We start from the raw sequence: 23,148 nt of genomic DNA, 5'->3' as shown, positions 1-23,148 counted from the left end.
AGAATCAACATTGTGAAAATATCCATACTACCCAAAGTGATCTACAGATTCAATGCAATCCCCATCAAAATTCCAGTGATATTTTTCTCAGAAATGGAAAAAACTATCCAGACATTTATATGGAATAACAAAAGACAACACATAGCCAAAGCAATTCTGAGCAAAAAAATAAAGCTGGGGGCATAACACTACCTGACTTTAAACTATACTACAAAGCTATAATAATGAAAACAGCATGGTACTGGCATAAAAGCAGACACACTGATCAATGGAATAGAATAGAAAATCCAGAAATCAACCCACACACCTACAGCCATCTGATCTTTGACAAAGGTACCAAGCCTATACACTGGGGAAGAGACTGCCTCTTCAGCAAATGGTGCCGGGATAACTGAATATCCATATGCAGGAGAATGAAACTAGACCCATACCTCTCACCATATACAAAAATCAACCCAAAATTGATTAAAGAATTAAATATACACCCTGAAACAATAAAACTTCTTAAAGAAAACAGAGGAGAAACACTTCAGGAAGTAGGACTGGGCACAGACTTCATAAATATGATGCCAAAAGCACAGGCAACCAAAGGAAAAATAAACAGATGGGATTATATAAAACTAAAAAGCTTCTGCACAGCAAAAGAAACAATTAACAGATTTAAAAGACAATCAACAGTGGGAGAAAATATTTGCACAAATACATCTGACAAAAGATTAATATCCAGAATTTATAAGGAACTCAAACAACTTTACAACAACAAAAAAACAAGTAACCCAATTAAAAGATGGGCAAAGGAGCTAAATAAGCATTTCTCAAAAGAAGATATACAAATGGCCAACAGACACATGAAAAAATGCTCAACATCACTCAGCATTTGGGAAATGCAAATCCAAACTACACCGCGATACCATCTCATCCCAGTGAGGACGGCTAATATCCAAAAGACTCTGAACGATAAATGCTGGCGAGGTTGCAGAGAAAAAGGAACTCTCATACATTGTTGGTGGGACTTCAAAATGGTGCAGCCTCTATGGAAAATGGTATGGAGGTTCCTCAAACAATTGCAGATAGATCTACCCTAAGAGCCAGCTATCCCACTGCTGCGAACATACCAAGAGGAATGGAAATCATCAAGTCGAAGGTATACCTGTTCTCCAGTGTTCATTGTAGCACTATTTACAATAGCTAAGAGTTGGAACCAGCGCAAATTTCCATCATCAGATGAGTGGATATGGAAAATGTGGTATATCTACACAATGGAATACTACTCAGCTATAAAAAAGAATGAAATACTGCCATTTACAACAACATGGATGGATTTAGAGAGAAGTATATTAAGTGAAACAAGTCAGGCACAGAAAGAGAAATATCACATGTTCTCACTTATTTGTGGGAGCTAAAATAAATAAATAAATATACAAATAAACTGGGGGTGGGGGAAGAAGACAACAATTACAATTCCTTGAAGTTGATATGACAAGTGAACAGATATGAGGTTTTTGGGAGGGAGGGGGGAGAGGGAGGGGGAGGGAGGTTTTGGTAATGGGCCATTATAATCAGCCACATTGTATATTGACAAAATAAAATAAAATTTTAAATAAATAAAACCAATAAGAAAGGGAGACTGAAACCCATTCCTCTAGATAGATTTCATTTCAATTTTTTATACTTTGATAATCACCGATTACTAGTTTTTAACTCTTTTTTTAAAATTTATTTTTTAAACACTCTAAACTTCTTAAAAATGACTGCCAAGAAAAATTTCAAAAATGTTCTTTACAGTAACTGTGGAACTGTTAAAGGCTTTTTTAATGTGATGGTTATTAATTTTATGTATTACAAATGGATGGCAAAATCTTTTCTTTCCAATTCTTTTCATTCATGACTTCTACATCTGTGTTTTAGTAATAATTATTGGATTTTAATAAAATACTTATCCTTTTATATTACTTCCCCTTTTATCTTCTGAATATATTTGTTCTTTTATAGGTGGTGGTGGCAAGTACCATAATAATTCAGAATATTGGAGGTAAGCAATTGAAAGTGTTCATGCATAGATGTGATGGAAGTAATTTTCTTCCTTTGGTTTCTTGCCTTACTACAGTTCTAGCTGGGAACCTGAACTTTGTATATACATAGGTATCTTCAGAAGCCCTGTGTGTTGGCCTCATTACTCTTTTTTGGATTCTTTTTAGGAGCACTTGTGACAGTAGCTTCTAAATTCAGTTCTAGCTAAACTTTGATTGCAGTTTTGTTATTAGGTCTGCAACACACCTCTAAAGCATTGGCTTTCTGTGGTTGTGATGGTGGGGTACAGTTTGGAAAGACTCTTCCAATGTTTCTAAGATATTTGCCCTCTACTTTTCTCCTAATCACCCCCATCAGCAGACACTGCTTTAGAGGGAGCGATGTTCCATGGGCTGTGAACAATCAGGTGTGGACAAACAATGTTCTCTTGTAACCAAGAAATTTAAAATGACCAAGTGGTTTAAAAAATAAATAAATATGAGACCAATAAGAAGCATTCTCACATTTATCTTTTATCTTGTTTCTACTAAAGGTTGATCCTAGGAATGATTCTAATATTAAGAACTATGTAGAAATAAAAATTACTATTAATTATAGACAGTTATTGACTAAGTGTTTTAAACATTTAAATCAGAAATATGGGAATCGTGTGTACATGTTGTAAAGAAGTTGCATAGTGCAGAACAGTGTTTTAATTTTATTTTAGCATTGTCTGGAGTGCTAAATAAATACTATCAGTTTAAAGGAAAATTTACAGAGAAGGTTGACATGCACTATGGATCTTACACAAGATTGTATGGTCAGAGGAAGTTTTAATCTTATTTTTTACACGTAACACTTCAAGATAATTTAAAGACGACTATAATAAAGTTCAACTTTGATTCTCCAGAGATCTGAGCTGTTTCACTTAAGTATTGTTCAACCAAATTCCATCTTTAATGGTTTTCTTGGTCAAGGAAAAAATTAACATTCTATCAATGAATTGTGCTTGTCATTGTTTTGGAATACTGAATATTCATGTTTTAATTCTTTGAATTTTTATGAAAGAAACGTTATTGAATGAGAAGAATGCTTTTTTGAATGCCATACCAAACAATTTCTTTCAATATGCACTACCTCACACTTCACAATAGAAGTCAGGAAAACCAGTCTCTCACATTATAAATTTATATAGTGTCATTGATTTTAAGTTCTGTTTTGGAATAGTTTATTTTAGGGTTAGGGTTAGGGTATTGCTTAACTGTGCACTGGCAATGTTCCTGAATATGAATGTATGTTTTGATATTTTCTATTCCTAATTATCCCTTCTATGTAGGTACTAAGAACATCCACATTTTGTTTAGATTAGATTGAACCTGTGTTTAACAGTTTAAGTAGAATTTCTAGTTCAGGAATTTGAATCCAAATTTGTGACGTTGGCACAATGCCCACTGTTGTATTTTCTGTATCTTTGCCCTTGATTACTTTCTTGTTCTCTAATCTTGTTTGTAAGTGTTATCAGAGATGGCTGTATTATCTCTGGATATGCTTCTGTCTCCCACTATGTTATAAGCTCCTCTAGGGCCAGGATTATGTTTCATTTCTCTTTGTACTCCCAGCACCTAGCACAATACCTGGGACTTAAGAAACCATTGTTGAGCTGAATGGAGCTGAAATGATTTGTATGATCTATTTCCAGGTACTTTTTAATATTCCAGATATGTTTATCAAGAAGAAGAGAAAAAGGAAATGCTGGACTGATCACTAGCTTCAAATATTTGAAAGGCTGAACATGAAATATAAAAAAAGAAACTAGGTTAATTCAGTATTGTTCCAGAGGGAGGAACTGGTTCTAATGGATAGAAGTCTACAGACAAGTTGTTTGGATTACCCTTGTAACAAAGCACTGTGATAATGGGGATGGCCTTTACCCCTGAAAACATTCAAACAGAGCTGGTTGGTCAATTGCCAAAAGGTTCTAGAAAGGATTTTTACATTTCGTGATGGATAAATCATGAATTCTCCCAACAGTTTGTTTGCGTATTTGCTTATTTGTTTGTAGGTTTGCTTATTTGCTTGTTTTAGAAATTTTTTTTAAAAAGGGATTTAGAAGCACTCACAGCAATTTTTAATGGCTCTTAAGTTCAGAAAAGCTGGTAATGCTTGTTCAGTTAGAATGATGTCCACATGATATGCTCCATATTGGTTTAAAGTTTATTGACAGCTGACTTAGTAATAAATATATATTCTCATGGATTTTTTTCTTAGCCACATGTGCATAAATCATTCCTTTTTTTTAAATAATAGAATTAAAAGCTTGCTCTTGTAAGCAGAGTACTGGATTAGAAGTCAGGTACCTTGAATTTTGTCTGCTCCAGTCTCTGCCATTGGGTTGCCATGTGTCTCTGGGAAATCCCTCACTGACTTGTTTGGATTCAGTTTCCTCTTTGTTAAACTGTTGAGAGTGGGGTGGGAAGCAGGGAGCTTGGAGTCCCTTCTTACTCAAAACTCTGAATTCTAATTTGGTTCTTTAGGAGGCACGTTAATCCTTTCAGAGCGTTAACATATTTTAATACAGGAAAGTTCAATGAGAGGGTTATACTTGGTTATACTTAGTATCTTTAACAAATCAGCAACTATTGACCTAAAAGCCTTCGTAGGTGCTATTCTTTGTCACTAAGAAAAGGAAAGTCCCAGTTCTTGGGATTACCCTTTAGGGCAGCCTCTGAGCCTCTAAGGTCTAGGAACTCTAACCTTAGAAAGTGGTTTCGATTGGTATACAAGTATATTGAGTCTGTGGAATTCCTAAACAGTTACTAGACCACGCATGCTTGAGAAGAAACAACATACTTACTTGGGAGGATCTTTAATATACTGTGCATATGATTTATTTAATGTTACTTCTTCAAATGGATTTTGACTTTTTTTCTTTATTAATTGGAAATACATTGAATATTTACGAGATGCATGCTTGAGAAGAAACAACATACTTACTTGGGAGGATCTTTAATATACTGTGCATATGATTTATTTAATGTTACTTCAAATGGATTTTGACTTTTTTTCTTTATTAATTGGAAATACATTGAATATTTACGAGATTATATGAAGTGTAGCATCAAATTGAATTTTTACACATCTTAAGTGCCTATCTGCTTATAATACAGTTCAGATCGCATTTTTTTAAAGATAGGATGTTCATTATTAATATAAATGGTCTAAGTTTTTGCAATGGTCTTTAAAACTGAAAAATAATGTAATAGATAATATTTAGGACAAACATTCTGCTAGCCACTCTAATTGTACTTATAGCAACTCTTTAAGGTAGACGGTATCATCCTCATTTTACAGAGAAGAGATCAGTGTGCAGAGGGCATAAGAAACTTGCTCATCTCTACAGTGAAGCCCGGACTCAAAATTTGCTCTGTCACTCTACTTCTAAAGCCTTTATTGTTTCTGCTATGATATAGTAAATTTTTGAAAAGCTGTGAAACAATTAAATGTTGAGGATCTTAAAAACTCCTTGGGGACAGGAACTATGTGTTTTCATTTGTTTTCCTAACTTGACCTAGTTTCTGAGAAGAACTCAATAAATAATACTGTATTTGAATGACACAATTTAAAGAGTTTTACTTAAATGCATAAGATTTTGCCTCAAGGAGATAATTTTATATGCTATCTAAATGATAATAAGAAACATGAAAGCCCACAGAATCGTTTCTAGTTTAGAATTATATAAAAATATAAACGTTCAACGTATTGGGAAGAGTTAGGTCTTATTTATGTAAAATAGATAAAGTATACTGACATATTTTTGAAATCAACTATTTTCAGGTTAAGTAATCATGTCTTAGATTAATATTTTCTAACTTTTATTCTTTTTTTAAATATTTCTCAATTCTCTTGGGATACAATGCCTTTGATGAATCTATGAAAAAAAATGGAAGAGAGAGGCCTTTAAAAGCTAACTGATCATGAATTGTTCTTGATCAATATTTGTTGCATGGGTCTTTCAGCAGAGATCCGTCTTCATGGGTCTTTCCTGCATCTTTATGTTTCATAAATTGAACTAATTTGCTCATTTGTTTATGTCCCTACTACTTAGCACATAGTAAGCATTTAGTAAGTAATATTTATTATAGAAGAAAAGGGAGGAATAAGAGAAGAAGTGAAAGAGGGAAAAGCTAGTGACCTGGCTCAGTACTCTTAGGAGGAAAAAGAGAGTTGTTTGATCGACTGGGAAGAGAGGAACACAGAATATATGTGTAAGTGGGCATATGGTTTCTTTAGGAAAGAAAATCTACTGTGAGAACTTCACAGAAAATCTTTTTTCTCAAGAACTATCAGGCACCAAGTATTAGTTACTGGGCACTAACGTGATCTAACAAATTAGTTGGAAAAATCTACCGTCTTCAAATAATCTTTAAATTTTTTAATGGAAAAAAAATGCAACTTGCTAAGTTTAGCACCCTTGTTCTAATGTTATGGAAATCTTTGCCTTTGGAAAATGAAAAGCCATGTAGTAAAATTCTACTTAAAAACAATTCCTGACCTCCCCCCAACACTAAGGGATTGGGGGATTAAGTAGGCCCGAAGTGAGGTAGTCCTCTGCTGCCCATTTCCTCAGGAGCTGGAACAGCTTTTGCTGAGACTCATTGCTGCTGGGACACAAAGTAAGAAAAGAGGCATCTGGAAGTTTAATATTTAATTCTGTTACAGGCAAGAGAATTCTGTCTTAGAGAGCTGGAATTTGCTAAGAACTGTAGTAGAAAATAAGTATAGGTGGTTTCCACACAGTTCCCCTGTGTTGCATTATGTGATTCTTTTCTTAAAAACTAAGGTTAGTTTCACATTCATCTGAACTCCTGAAATAGACCATTCAGTAGACTAGAATATCACTAGAAATCAAACAGTAAAACGCCAACACTTCTTATTAGTCAAGCCAGAGAAAGTCCTCTTACCTCTGACATGTAGACGGTAAAAGCAAAGTCAATTGATAGAATTTCTGGTTTCGTATCTTGCCAAACTCAAAATGTGGAAATGTGAGTGGCTTCCTAGGAGGATGTTAAATTCTTACTTTGCTTTTATAAAATAAAAAGGACCACTACAGATACCATGTTCTTTTCTTAGTTCTTTAAAGCTCCAGTTTTTTAAAGGTGATTAATGATTTAATCACTGCTACATATTGTGGAAGAACACTAAACATTAGTAGTCTTACTGAAACTTCCTGAAATTGCTAGAATGATCCAGATTTTCCAGTCTCACACAGAATCCACAAACCTTACTTTAGCAGCCTTGATTAACACCTAAGTTTAGAAATCTAAGTTTTAAGAGAAACCCAGCAACCTTTTATGTACTCAGGCAGCACAGTTTCTATATCTCATAAACAGAAAGGTATAAATAACATAATTTTCAGTTAAGAACTACAAAAATCTCAAGTTCTTAAATTCACAACTTAATGTTAGATAAGTTAGAAACTATTTGAATTTACTTTCTGTAATTTTTTTTTTTTTTTTTTTTTTTGAAGTAGTGCGGTACTGTCTTTCAGATGTTAGTCTTTTGGGCAACTGATTGGATGTGCTATTACAGCGCCATCTGCTGGTCAGATATTCTGTAGTCAAATTGCAGCTTTTTTTTTTGCTGAGCAGTACTGTCCAGAAATTCTGGAAAGCACTGCTTTAAAATAGAAGAGGTACAGGAAATTTGGAAGTACAGTCTTTATCACAAGTACTTTCTTTGACAAAATTTACTGGTAACATGTCAATAAAAAGTGGTTTTCAAAATAATGTGTTTCTTAGTCATAATTTCTGTTGTAATTTAGTTATACAATTTTCAGAATAGTAGATATTATGGTCACTTTTTTTTTCCAAATATAAGATCTTGATAAATGGTAAAACAAAGGCATGTATTTTTCTAGGGTTAGGGAGGAACATTTTACCTGGTATGTTTTGATTTCCATTTATGCACAAATTAGGGGAAAGACATTGTTTTCAGGGATTTTTAAAAAGGTCCTTTTTTAAAAAGAGGTTGTGTTGTGTACTATTTGAGTAGGGATAGAATTTCAGTGGAATTTAGACATTTAGAGGGAATGCCAGGTTAATAAGACACATTAAATAGAATAAACCAATTACAATCCATGACTAAAAACCTATTTGAAATAAAATTAAATCTCTCTTAGATGGAAAGACAAACTTATTTCCTCCCATAGTACATCTGTTTGTTTCGGGCTGACTAATACTTTAAGTAGTTGATGAACTCTCAAGTGCTGAAAACCTAAGTCTGTCTTAAAAATAGCTGTAAGTAATCCTATCTTCATGCATGTATTTTAAGTGTTTAACAAAAAGGATAATTGTCTTTGTAAACTAATGATTTCTTAGGCCTGAACTCCAATTAAGGCTTTATCTTTTTTTTTTTTTAAGGTTGTTGCTTAACTAATGATTAATTGAGAAGCATTTTCAGAGTGCTAATAATTGTCTTTGTAAACTAATGATTTCTTAGGCCGGAACTCCAATTAAGGCTTTATCTTTTTTTTTTTTTTAAGGTTGTTGCTTAACTAATGATTAATTGAGAAGCATTTTCAGAGTGCTGGGAAAAATAGTTTATAATAATATAGGGTTTGGGGGCAGAGGGATTGGATTTTGTTTTTACTTTTTAGATTTCAGTGTAGTGTTAATACCTCAAACATGTGAGAATAGGAAACTTTCTCTTCAGAACTACAATCATAGCTGTAAATTCAGTAGAGTTGTAATGGTAGATGCAGTAGGGTCCTATCATGAAACCCCATGAATCTTGAACTAATCACTTCACCAAACCAGTTACAAAACTGAAATGGAATACATTGAAAATACATCTTAAAGTGAAATAAAAATTATAAGTGTTGTTAAAGCTTCTGACTGATGTATTGTGTTACAAGAGATTCTTTTTTCACTTTGAACCTAACTGTTAAGCTCAGCATTCAAAAGCAGTTTGTTTAAATGCTGATGAAAAAAGAAAAAAAAAGAATAATTCTAGAAAGTGGTCCTTTCTGATATACTTCCCTTATTTTTCTTTGCTTTGGTTGATTACTTCTTCACTTTGCTCCTGCACTTTCCCATAGCATACTAGTTACTAGAGCAAGTTTCTAAAGCAAGACTGGCTGTTTCCACCATCATTAGCTTGTGCAAGTTAGTTTGTGCTTCCATTTCTTCATTTGTGAAATAAATATCTACCTCACAGGTTCGTGTGAAAAGTAAATGAGGAAATAACTTGCATATCACTTAAAATACTGCAAAGCATATAATATGCATCCGAAAAACAAAGTTGTTAGCTGATCTTAGGGATCTTCTCCCAGAGCTGCTCCTCCTTCTCTCTGTTTCTAACATCTCGCCCTGACCCATCTCATGTGTTTCCACTTACGATCAAATCAACCAATATTAATACCTTACTACTTGCTATTGCCTAATCAAATTTTACCTATTTTAGTCATTCCTTGATTGAACAGTTTCTTCTCCACATGGTTTTTAAAGAATGCGTTCAACTTCTGTGTTTTGATTAGGTTGACAGGTTTTTTTATTTTCCTCCCAGAGCATTTTCTATTAAATGAGTTCTAATAGTTATGTTTAAAATGAAAGAGAAAAGAATACCTATTTAGTTAATGTAGTGAAACTAAATGATTTGCAACAGCTGGATACCTGTCATCAAGGTAAATCTTCTAGCACTAATACTGGCTCTGGTGGTGTAGAGGCCAGAATAACTTAACTATAGCCATGGCTCTTATGGATCACCCTGACACAGCTACTAATTTAGAGTACAACGTGGTGTGTCTTGTATTAGCAGTCTGTACTCATCCTATGTATTGATGTTACCAGAAATCATTTACAAATTCTTGCTTATGACCGGTCACTAAGATAAGTTTTTAAACACTTTCTTATGCTATTAATAGGAGACATGCAACAACAGGTGTGGCAGCCAGCTATTTATTTTTGGTTTAAAACAATGGATATATGAGCTTTTCTACTGACATTATATCTTTTAAACTTTTCCAGTTCATTTTACTGAACTGGTTATTGTTTTTATGTGAATCTAGTTAAGATGTATTGCCTAACAATGTATATTTGGCAATATTTTTGTTTCTTCCCTGGTGCTAGTTCTTGCATGAAAATTTACTTATGGTTAAGAAAAAATAATTTTTTTTCTTTTTTTGCAGCTGGCCAATAACAGGGATCCAACCCTGGACCTTGGTGTTATCAACACCACACTCTAACCAACTGAGCTAACCGGCCAGTCCAGAAATAAAAATAATTTTGACAGTGAATAGGCTAGCGTCTTGCTTTGTTTTACTTGCTTAATCGGTGAGGTTTTTCCTCATAGTGAGCTCTGTGGTTTTTGTAGCTCTTAAAACAGCATTCTCTAAGTAAGAAGCAGTATTTAGCATGTTTTATTATATTTGTACCTTGTATGCTGAGATTTTTTTTGAGAGAGAAACATATGTTTGGTGAGTTCATAATTCTTAAAATATACATGATTCTTCAGACTGGAATCTAATGAAATAGGACTCCCACTTGAAAACCAAAGAGGTAAGGCTACAATAGAGGATAAAAGTGATTAAATGATTAGCCAGAAGCTAATAGAAATTCTGAAAAGAATGACAGATTGTATATTAGAAAGAAATATGATCTCATATTCACTGAAGCTTTTACAACTAAAGATCCGAAAGAAATAATAGAAAATTACTGAAAGAGATGAATGTCTGAAACTTTAGAAATGCATGTAGTCTTGGATTAATCCAAGCAAGAAAGACTGACAGGCAGATAATAAATTACATTGTGTAGGAAGTCTGCATTCCTTGTTTTCAAGGTACTTTTGTCCTTTTTTTTCTCTCTCTCATTCAAGATATATTTAAGTAGTTCTGGACCATTTTCAGAAAATTCAATACATGATTTTCATCATCGCACCATATGTGTATAGTTCTTTGGAATAGATAAAATATTATAGGGACTCCAAATCCTTGAGTGAAGGAGGTTAATCTAAACCTTCCTTCTGTTCTGTGCCAGACTGATAGCATTATTCCTTATGAGAATATTAGCAATATAGAACACATTTTCACATATAATCAATTGTAATACCCCATAACTAAAAGAGTTTGCAGAAATGTCTCAGTGGGTTTTAGTCAACAGCCATACTTCTGCTGTGGAAAAAGTAGTAGTCATAAGATGAAAAATATGTGTATGTATACTTTTTTTGTTTTTGTTTTTTTCTTTTTATATATATATATATGTATACTTTTGTAACAGAGAAGTGATTATTTTACTGTTCTAAATTTTACTTTGCCATAGATACATGTTATTTTACTAGAAAAATTGAATGTATGTGTATGTTTATGTGTGTGTAGTATTGTCTATCTTTATGTAAATTTACACAAAAACCAGTGTGTATCCTTTTTTTCTCCAGAGTTAAGTGATCACACATCATTGTGATCATGGAGAAGTTCAACTACTTTCAAATGTGTTGATTGAGAAATACACATTCTTCTTAAAGTATTTGAGCCTTTTCATCAAATTCTCCCCAGATTTTTGCCATTCAGATTTGGCATTCATTTTTGTTCTTAGTTGCAGGTCCAAAGAGAAAATGAAATGCTTTCTGAGATATAAATAAGTAATAAAATTAATGTGCACAGAGAGTACACTCTTTCTTCTTCACAGACATTTTCTAGCTTCCCCCATCTCCCCAAACCCCTCCTTTTATGCTTAAACTCTGGGAGAAAGATAGATTCTTACTCTGTTAAACTGAAGCTCTGGCTCCAAATCATCTGGGTTTCTATATATATTTAAGCATTTAAGCTTAAACTCGTTTTACATATCACTGAGTTCTTTTTTCTTTAACCACATTAAAACTTTTCCTAATATATGATGGAGGTTTATAGAATTTGTTTTTTTATAGCTACATCAGAAATAGGAAACTGCTGTAAATTTTATTTGTTTGTTTGTTTGTTTTTTTTTTTTTTCTTTTTCCGTGTCCGGCAATGGATCGCAACCCTCAGTGTTGCCCCCGTACCGGACCGGGGACCGGCAACGGGATCGCAACCCTCGGCGTTGCTCCCGCGCCTCGCCCAGCCAGTGAGCGGGAACCGGTCTGTATGTGGGATCCGAACCCTCGGGCGGGAGCGCCGCTGCGTTTCCCAAGCGGCGCACTATCCAGTGCGCCACCGGGCCGGCCCAACTGCTGTAAATTTTAAAGTGGTGTAAAAGCTAGTTATTTCTTAGATCCTGTCAGATAAAATGTGAGAAATAATGCTAGCTTCAGGTTGTGATTGCATAGTACAGACAAGCCCTGCTAATGAAATGGAATAAAAGTTGGAAGTTTTATCTCTTTAATATGCTTAATGGTTTATATTGAATCTTTTTCTAATCTGTTTATGCATTCATTCTGTTTTTGTCTCATAATTATGTGTTCATAGTGTGAGGAGGGGTGGGTAGCAGAGAGAGGAAGAGAAAAGGAGGGAGAGGGGACAAGGCTTTGGGGGTGGGGGAGCATCTCTCTCTAGTACGAAAGAACAGATAATCAACATTATTAATACTTATTAAACTTCTGTTTCTATGTTAATGGTTGCTAAACTAACCTCTAACGCATTGGACTGGGGCAATAATATATAAAGGAGTTTTTGCAAAACTTCAAACAAAATTTTGTTTATAAATGACTTCTAATCAAGACTTTTTCTTATGTAAATAGTTTGCTTGGACTTGAAATGTAAACAAAAACTACTTAATGGATTTACCAGTTATTTTCTCTGTGAAGTTACTTGTCTTTATTCCTGGTATACACACACACACACACACACACACACACACACACACATCCGTGGGATTGTGCATTATGAGTTAATCTTTCTTATGGACATCTGTGTTTCTGGATAGATTATTCTTTAAATGGTTACAAATTATAGAATTCTAATAGGAACTCTTTATTCTTTTTGCAGCTATGTCGTCTTATCTTTTAATTATTAAAACAGAGCTTCCTGCCACTATTTCAGAATTTTTGACTGGAGATTACAGTGGGTAAGAAAAAAATTTCACATTGTGTTCATTCATGTATTAACTCAATAAATAGTACTCTAGTGGAAGTAAACAAATGTTGTTCTTGCCTTCAAGACACATATTAGGCAGGAGTTGAGTGATGATAGAGAATAAAACACTCAGCAGCTGTTTACTGATTAGCCATTATATATGAAGCACTGTGCTCTGAACCATCTGAAGCACCAGATATAATCCTTGCATTCTTTGGGGGTGTGAGATAGGATAAGACAGGTCTGAGATAGCTCTTGGAGAATAGTAAAGGAGAAATTTCTGGGGATATGAAAGATTGAGGTGGGGAATGAGGGAAGGCTAAAAATACTGACAGTAAAGGTTTTAAACAAAGGAGAGAAGTGAATAATACTGCTCACTTCTCAGTACTGAGAACTGTAACTTCTCAGCAAATCATAGTGGTAAAGAAGTGGCAATTACAACCATACCTGTGTGAGATTCCTATTGTAAAGCATGATAAAAATAAGTATTTTGCAAGGACTTCATTGTTTCATTTCCTATTTTTTAACAAAATTATAAACAATACTAAACCGCATCATGCCTCCTTTCTTCTTTATTTAAAAAATACTGGGTCCTAAAAACTATTGACTCATCTGTTTTTATGGGGGAAAAAAACAATTAATTGTGCTTTTCCTCTCACTCTCACTATGTAGAGCAAGAAATTTTTGAAAATGAACTTGAAAAAGACAAAATAAATCATTTTAATTGTCATCAAGTTATTTCACATAGTTAAGAAAGCACAACACAAAACCTATCAGACTTTTAGATTTGAGTATTTAGTTGTTTTGCTCCAATAATTGAACTTGTTCTGGAATGCAGGGCAGGTTTTTGAAATTTAGTTTTTATCTTTGACAACTGGGCCTCTGTTAAAGAATTCTACATGGGTGGTTACAAATACATATTTGTAAGGGAAAGTATGGTATACTTTAGATCTGAATAGGAACTATCAAGAAAATGTGGTTGAAAAAAGGTAGGTAGAAGTCCTTAATGATTTTTCATCATCAGAAGATAGTATACCTTTGTATAGTACTTTACAGTTTACAAGGTTTCCACATTCATTGTCACATCTGATGATCACAACTACCTTGTTTTTATCTCTAGCTTTATCTAGTTACGTTTGGTTTTATGCTCTTAGTTTGATAAATGATTGCTATTAGAAGTAGCTATGTGAACTTCACTTTTGTATTTGGTGTAAAAATATTGAAGACAACTTCAATTACTCAAATTCTATGTGAGAAATTTATAAGTTAGGTCTAAGAACTCAAGGCAATATGAGGTAGAATAAAGAATACTAGACTAAAGGTAAGGAGATGTGTGTTCTGACCATTTCATATTTAGTAATCTCAGGAATTTAATTTAACTTAATTACTCAAATTCTATGTGAGAAATTTATAAGTTAGGTCTAAGAACTCAAGGCAATATGAGGTAGAATAAAGAATACTAGACTAACGGTAAGGAGATGTGTGTTCTGACCATTTCATATTTAGTAATCTCAGGAATTTAATTTAACTTCTTTTGGCCATGTAACTTAACTTTGAGCTTTAGATTTCTTTATCTGGTATAATTGGGGTGTACCAATATTGCCTTTTTAACAAAGTTATTGTATGATCAAATGAGATACTATACATATACATTCTTTTGTAAGGTGATAGCGCAATGTAAATATGGAGGATTAAGAAATTTCAATAATAATAACTGTGTTAAAGGTGTGTTTCCCTTTTTGCTCTGACTGCCAGGAAGCTCAGAGTCAAATTTGAATATATCACATAAACTATGTTAATCCCAATCATTGTCATTTATTTTCCTTTTTCTTGGTCCTGAATTTGGTGACTTCTGTTTATTATTTTTTTTATTGTTATATGTCTTTGTGGAAAGAAGAGGGATATAAATAAATGTAAATGTTTAGAAATAATTAAAGTAGTATGTAGCAAAATTGGTATTGAAACTTAGGTCTTCTTTCCCTAAAAGTTATAATTTTACCACAGTTGTATTTTAAAGCAATTGCCATTTACATTGTTGGGCTCCCCCCCCCCTCCACCCCAGTTTATTTTTAAAACAAAAAATAAAATTAACTCCCATCACTCGTATTAGTAGAAAATTGAGTAAAGTGTCATTTTTACTTGTCAGAAATGAGGTTTTTTATTTTTATTTTTTATTTATTTATTTTTTTTCCTTTTTGTCTTTTTTTTGTGACCGGCAACGGATTGCAACCCTCAGTGTCGCGCCCGTACCGGACAGGGACCGGCAACGGGATCGCAACCCTCAGTGTTGTGCCCGCACCTCGCTCAGCCAGTGAGCGGGAACCGGTCTGTACGTGGGATCCGAACCCTCAGCGGGAGCGCCGCCGCACTCCCAAGCAGCGCACTGTAGCAGTGCGCCACTGGGCCGGCCCCAGAAATGAGGTTTTTTAGCTGTATACTGAAAAATACTGTGGCTGGTTTCCATCATCTCTGTTATGATGTTTTAAAATTGTACATCTTTTTAACAATCTTATTTCAAATATAGTATATATTCACTTATTTTGGATTTTAAAGTTTTGAAAAACATTAATAAGTGACTAATTATATTAATTAGTTAGAATGCAGATAAATCATTAGTCTTTAAAGTTTAATGCTATAAAATCATTGAGAAACAAATGTATGGTAACTGACTTTACTATATAGGGCAGTTTAGATAGAGTTACATAGCAGTATTTCTTCTATGAGATCAATATGATATTGATATGTGTGTATTTTAGGGTTTGATTTACAATAAATTTCAATTAAGATCATTTAGGTGTGCTTATTTTTTGGGTTATCTGTGAGTTTGATGTACTTTCATGAAATATAAGCCTTTATAAATATATTATCAAAAATAAATTTTGTGTTCATAATACTCTAATTTCAAAAATTATTATTAGAAGTCAGATGCTATAATACTTATACTGAGCTTTTATGATACATCTATATTTTTTATACAATAACTTATATATTTTAAATCTATGGCTGTTAAAAGTTGGAAGCTCTCTGTTAACATTTAATGATCTTGTCAGGGGAATATGATTGACACAATTAAGTTGTCTTGCATTTGAGTTACATAATTGATATGGGATGTGAGTAAGATCCTAATTCAGAACATATGCTACTCTTGTTCCATTCCATTCGAGAATGAAATTAAAGCAACTACTAAATAAATCTGGTTTTCATTAAAATATGGAAAAAAACATGTGCATGCCAAAGCATTTGCAATACAGCTAAGGATTTATACTCTATATTTCATACTTGGAACATTTTTATCATATAGGATTAAATCCACAGATCAAACAAGTTTTCTAGGAAGTATAAAACTTTTTACTCTAATTCTTTTGGCTTAAAGAGAATGTGTATTTAGATCACAGTAGGAAAACAGGAGTCCTGTTAGATAATTCTTTTTCCTCTTAGGAAAAAATTAAAGGTTAGTGCATTCTTCTAAAATCTTGATTTATAAAATAAATTTATTTAATATATACTTCTTGAGATTTCTTTTTACTGCTTTGTATTTCTCAGGCTGAGGTTTTATTTTGTACCATTTTAACCATTTCTATTCTTTGGAAAATATCCATTGCCAAGCACAATTCATTTGGCTGTTACATGCACATGAAATCTAAGCTAACTTTACTGTGCATTACTGTGTTGCCTTTATTGTTAATAAATGGTAAAGACAAGTACAGTATTTAAAATTGGCTTTATTAACATAAGTTAATAAGAATAAGAAATCAATAATAATAACTAGTAGCCAAGCCAGGGCTAGAGAAATTATATTTTACAATAATAAGAATTTAAAGCTTAATCCTGTGAAAGAGGAGTATAAAGCATGAGCTTGAAATAAAGGAGGCAGTATCTGAAAAATACCATAAATGTACAATAACTATTGAAGAGTAGAGATTATTTCTAATGCTACCATCATTAAGGTCATCATCATCTTTTTACTGATTTTACAGACATATAAAGTGAAGCTGTTGAATCAGATAATCTCTAAGGTCTCTTCCACCTCTGATATTCCATAACTCTGTGATTCTGTTACTCCTGGGAGAAGGTAAAGTTATCTTCAGACCCACACAGTTCAGTGCTTTGGTCAGTCATGTGACTTTTATGGACATAAATGAATTGTGAACTGAAATAGTATAAAGTGACTGTTGTTCGGGATTTCAAAATGTGTTCCTTTATTCTTATGTAAGAGAAAAGAGTCCTGGTCTTGGGGATACAGCTCTACCTTCATGACTTTTTTTTTTCTTTTAGAGTCAGATTGATTTATAATAATGTTTTATTTTATTTTGTTGTGGTAAGAACACTTAACAGGAGATCTGCCCTCTTAACAGATTTTTAAGTATACAATACATCTAGCAGGGACAGCAGAACTAACAGATGGAATCTGCTTTGGTGCTCTTTTGGGTCTTTTTCCTCCTGGCACTGCAACTGTCTGAGTCTGATATTGAGTCCCAGAAGGAAAGCCATTTCAGACATAGAGCCCTGGGCTTTTTGCCAGCTTCAGAAATTTAGTTGCCAGGTGTTCCTCAATGAGGGATATTTTGAAGTTCCTATTTTGATTCTTATTCAAGAATGACTAGAAGATAGACATGTTGAGTATCGTTTTGTACTTTTAATATGCATACTCTTAGTACTTCCTGCACACCAACATTTGAGGGGCATATGCAAATGCAGGGAGCACAGCTTCAGGTCCATCAGAGATAGAAATACCTGTACATAGGTTTTTGTCGCTGGCACATGCATTTCCTAAGAACACAAATTAGAGTAGAGAAAGGAAAAGTGTGATCATGGTGCTGTTTCTGTTTCTCTTGTTCTGTTAAAGAGGAAGTTGTCAGTACCCAATAGTAACAATTAAAGAGCACATTGGAGAGGACTTCTCATAAACCAGTGTGTAAAAGACATATAATGAGCCATAAAGTCCATGTTAGAAGCCAGGGGTTGAAACCTTTGTAAAGGAAAACACTTTCCTATGTAACATGGCGTCTGGAGACTTTGGCTACCTGGTAGAGAGTGAAAGAGGATGCATTATCACAAAGTGGGAATCCTGAGATCCTCTACCAGATGATTTGAAACAGTAATATCTATTATCTTTGATGCTTCCAACTCCCATTTTTAGCATGAATTTTACTCTGTTACTGTTGTGCATGTGTGTGTATATATGTGTATGTATGTATGTATACCTGTATATGTGTGTGTGTATATATGTGCTTCAGTGTAAAAATGTAACAGCTACATTACTGAAGATTTAGAAAAGAAAGAAAAATCATACATAATACCATCTCTAACTTAATCACCGTTCTTTTATTTTTCCCAAACAGCTTTTGAAAATATAGTTAATAATCATATTTTTTTGTGTTTATATCATAAGCATTTTCCATCATTAGTCTTTTTTTAAAAGCTGCATAACATTCCATTGAGTATGCCGTTATTGACCTAAATATTTTTTAATGCTGTGTATATACTTTTCCTCCCAGCTTCTTAATATTATAATAAACTTACATTCAACATCTTAATACATATAGAAATTTTTCTATTTTAGATTATTTTCTTATAGTAGATTGCCACTACATTTTTATTGCTCTTGCTACATATTATCATCGTTTTTCTGGAAGATAGTACTAATTGACAAGATCACTAAAACTATGTGAAGGGCCAATTACGCTACATCATTGAATATTATTTTTTAATAATTTTACTAGTTTGGGCCGGCCTGGTGGCGCACTGCTACAGTGTGCCGCTTGGGAGCGCGGCGGCGCTCCCGGCGAGGGTTCGGATCCCACATACAGACCGGCTGCTCACTGGCTGAGCGAGGTGCGGGAGCAACACCGAGGGTTGCGATCCCGTTGCCGGTCCCGGTCCGGTACGGGCGCGACACTGAGGGTTACAATCCATTGCCGGTCACAAAAAAAGACAAAAAGGTAAAAAAAAATAATAATAATAATAATTTTACTAGTTTAATTGCAACAGTCTTGTTATTTCTTTAATTAGCAGTGATTGAATTTTTCTTCGTGTGCATTTACTAGTTGTATTTCTTTCATGAATTGTTTGTCCTTTACATACAAATCCAATAAGGTCCTGGGGAAATTAACTTTTTAAAATTTCTATATATGTATTTCATATTGAATAATTGAAACCATGTATATGCAAACAAGAAGAAAATAAAAACAGCTCATGTTGTTACGACAGAGAAATATCCACTTTTGGTATTTTAAGTATATCCTTCTGACTTTTTTTTTTTTTTTTGGCGGCTGGCCTAACCCTTGACTTTGGTGTTATCATACTGCCTTCTGACTATTTTTAAATGTGCATTCAGTTTTGTTTTGTTTTTTTAATGAACAAATACAGAGTCATACTGTTAACCTACCTTTTTTCATTTAGTATTCTGCCTTTATATGAAAAATTTACTACTCTTTTTACCTGGTAATTCATGCCCTTTCCTGAAAATTTGGAAAAATATAAAAACTACAAAGAAGAAAAATTACCCATCATTCTACCACCAGAGATAATGGCTACCAATATACCATAGTTACTTTCTATTTTTAATGCATCTGTGTTTTTCCTCAAAATTATTATGATATATACACACAAAGTTTATTGAATATTTATTATATTGTTATTTCAAAATTGTTATGGTCTTAGATGTTCATTTCCAGTTTTCATTATTTTAAATGTTTTCAATAAACATCTTTAAAAAATATTTGTTCTTAGTGCTGATTGTTTCCTTATTTTTAATAGTCTTTTATAAGTGTTTAAAGGTATAATTATTTGAAGGCTGTCAGTATCTATTGCAAAATTGCTTTCCAAAAAGATAATTTACATAATTTATACTTTCACCAGTTTTTTGCATACCTCATCACTCCTCATCAACATTGACTATTACCTTATTTTTAAATATATATTAATTTGGTGGTTGAAAAATGGCATCTCATTGTTTCGCTACATTTCCTAAATGTAAATTCATTAATAAGAATAGGCTCCCACAAAAACATTTTAACAAAAGGAAGTGGACTTTTCCTAACGGGTGGTTGTAATGGTTGTAATGTGTGTGTGCATGTGTGTATATGTGTGTATGTGTGTGTATAAGAACAAACACTTGAGCCTTGTGCCTAAAATAGAACTTTTTTCCTAATAGGTCTTGGTATCTCGATGGACAGACGCTACTAATAATCATTTGTGTTGGCATTGTGTTCCCTCTTGCACTTCTTCCGAAAATTGGTAAGTCTTTATACAAGAGTACATGATTTGTTTGGGAAAAAGAAAGAGAGGAAGAAATATTAAGGGGCTTTTAAATTTCACAGCACCACATTTTTTGCAGAAGGGTGGTGGTTGTGAATAACTTTAAACTTGGCTGTATTTTAGGTTGTTCAGCCTTCAGCCCTGCCTAGTTAACCTATTACTTGGTTTGCAGTAGTATTTTGTCTGCTCTACTAAAATAAAATCTTTACAGCGGAACATTAAAGAGCAGCCTTTCCTTACAGTGTACCATTAGTGGTAAGCCAGTTCCAATTCTGCTGTACAGAGCTACATAAATGATCTGTGACAGATAGTTGGAATGTTGTTATTCTGAGCCCTAAGCCCCAGATACCAAGCACTGTAATAGAAAACATGCCCAAGATGTATAGCTTTAGTTCCATGTTAGGATCACTTTCCTTATAAATTGCTTTTTATTTTACTGTTATTTTACAGGCTTTCTTGGCTACACAAGTAGTTTATCATTTTTCTTTATGGTGTTCTTTGCTCTTGTGGTAAGTTTAAAATATAATGCATTGATTATCTCCTCACTAAAATTGGACTCATTATATTAATGTCTTTTTTCTTTTAACTCTATTTTGTGTTGAGAAGGTTATCCTATTTTATTTCACTGTTATTAAAAGCACTTTTGCTCCACCCAATTATTTCCTTCATCGTATCTATTTTGCATTCTTTTTTTTTTCTGCCGCTGGCTGGTTTGGGTATCCTAATCCTTGACCTTGGTGTTATCAACATCATTGTATCTATTTTGAAGAGGCTTAGCTAGAGCAGCATTTCAAATTCATTGTCTCTATGGTTAACTAGAGAGGAGAGTACACCAATTCTGTTAAAACCCTAGATGGAGTATAAGTCTTTGTGTAGGTGTATCGATTTATTTCAATTTACAATATTGTGAAGAATCAGACTGGTTGTAATATGTAAAATCAACTTGACACTAGTCATCTTAATTTTGAAACTTCATTCCATTAATGAAACCAGAACTTCTGAGACTTAACGATTAAGGAGATCTGATAAGAATTGGGATGCCTGAATTCTCCTGTCTGATCTGATTTATTCAGCATAGATCTCATAACTTATTTGCACTACTGCAAATAAATATTTTTCTCCACATGTGGAATATATATTTTCTTATTTTTAAGTTGGCTCATTTTTTGTAACAGAAAATATATATTACAGTAAATTTAACTTATTTTGATATTTACAAGGTAATTTAATATAAAGTTAAAAGAGAATTTGAGTTTATTTTCTTCTAAAACAGATCTTAACATCCTAAAGATAGTATCTTTGTGGAAAAATTTTTTAAAGTCATTTTTTCTTTGCATGGCACTTGGTTCCATTGTCAGTATCTAAATGTCAAAAATTAAATAGGATTAAACATTTTTAACTTCCCCAAAATATACATATCCAGATGGCCTTGATAAACTTGGTTAAACTCTCCCTTGTATTGAGAAATGAATGAAAAAAAAAAAAAAGCCATACACAAGAGCAAGACAGCACATCAGTATTTAAGCCATGTTACAGAGCTAGATTTCAAAGTTGTCAAAACAATCTAGGGTACTTTTAACTTAGGCTAAACTATCTTCTAGACAAATGGATAAAACAACTTTAAAATATTTAATTAACTGGAAGTGACCCTGATTTCAGTGTTGGTATTTATACTTTCATGAATGCTCTTAAAACTAAAAATACTTAACAGTGCTTGCGTTTAATCATTCGTTGAATTTATAAACATTAAAATCATTCCTCCCTCTACCCCCTCAATTGTCTGACTGGTATTTATACTTTCATGAATGCTCTTAAAACTAAAAATACTTAACAGTGCTTGCGTTTATTCATTCGTTGAATTTATAAACATTAAAATCATTCCTCCCTCTACCCCCTCAATTGTCTGACTGCTATCTTACAAATAGGTAAATTGAACACACACTTTTTAGGCTTCTTATTGAAGAGAGAAACAGTAAGTATTTTCATCATAATTTGGTTGTTGAGAAGTAGCTTCATGGTTAGAAGTGGTCTATATATGCTAATGAATGTATGGATATTAAACATAATCAGTGTAGATAACATGCTGAATTTTTCCCTCACAGATCGTTGGCCATCCAAGTGTTGCATAGGTAGTCGTAATGTAGTTTTCACAATCAATAGCTTGAAGCAGGTGAAATGTATTGATAGGATACATGTACTGTAGTTTTCATTTCCGTCATGGCAGATACTGTTTAATTCAGTGCAGATTTCTACTGTAGCAGTCATATGGAAATAATACCCTTATTCTGCATTTATTGTAATGCTTTACAAACCATCTGCTAAGATTTTTACTTGTGAGTGCAGTTTAAATTTGGTCTACAATAGGACAATGAAGAACATTTTGTACACTTTCTTTTAATGCTCTTTTTTAATTGGCCTGTTTATTTTAGATTCTCTGTTAGGTTTTGAAATACATAGTGGTTGGGAAAAGGAAACATAACATACTAACCCAGATTTTTTTTGAAGGATGCCAATTTTTTCATTGATTATTTTTGTCAATATATATATTTGTAAATCTAATAGGTAATACAACATTAAGTATTGATTTATTTGCTTCAGAATAAGAGTCACAAGAGTTGAGAGGAGAGATGGATCACTTAGAGCTACAGTAAAGGAGGATTTGGAAGGAAATAAAACTTGAGCTGAGCCTTGAAAGATGGGAAGGATTTAGCGCAGAAAGAAGGAGGAAGGGCTTTTTGTGCTAGCGAACAAGTGCTTTTAATACTTAATCTCCTTTTTCCCTTTCTAACCCTGAAGTTATCTTCTTACCATGTTCTGTCTTCAGTCTGAGCAAGGAC

The 23,148-nt window shown here is 33.3% G+C and overlaps 1 protein-coding gene across 2 annotated transcripts in view; it reads left to right on the top strand.

Annotated features, from left to right (window-relative positions):
• SLC38A6 (solute carrier family 38, member 6) overlaps nucleotides 1-23,148 on the top strand; it is a 57,816-nt gene that overhangs the window by 22,426 nt on the left and 12,242 nt on the right. For both annotated transcript variants that reach the window (XM_008565937.1, XM_008565938.1), the window contains exons 5-8: nucleotides 1,993-2,032; nucleotides 12,965-13,043; nucleotides 20,208-20,290; nucleotides 20,762-20,820. In XM_008565937.1, coding sequence (XP_008564159.1) covers nucleotides 1,993-2,032; nucleotides 12,965-13,043; nucleotides 20,208-20,290; nucleotides 20,762-20,820 — 261 coding nt within the window. The remainder of the gene's footprint in view (nucleotides 1-1,992; nucleotides 2,033-12,964; nucleotides 13,044-20,207; nucleotides 20,291-20,761; nucleotides 20,821-23,148) is intronic.

This window comes from Galeopterus variegatus, unplaced genomic scaffold (assembly GCF_000696425.1).
Source record: "Galeopterus variegatus unplaced genomic scaffold, G_variegatus-3.0.2 Scaffold215, whole genome shotgun sequence".
NCBI classification, from domain to species: domain Eukaryota; kingdom Metazoa; phylum Chordata; class Mammalia; order Dermoptera; family Cynocephalidae; genus Galeopterus; species Galeopterus variegatus.
Note: the sequence above shows the minus strand (reverse complement) of the source record. Positions and strands in the feature narration are given on the sequence as shown.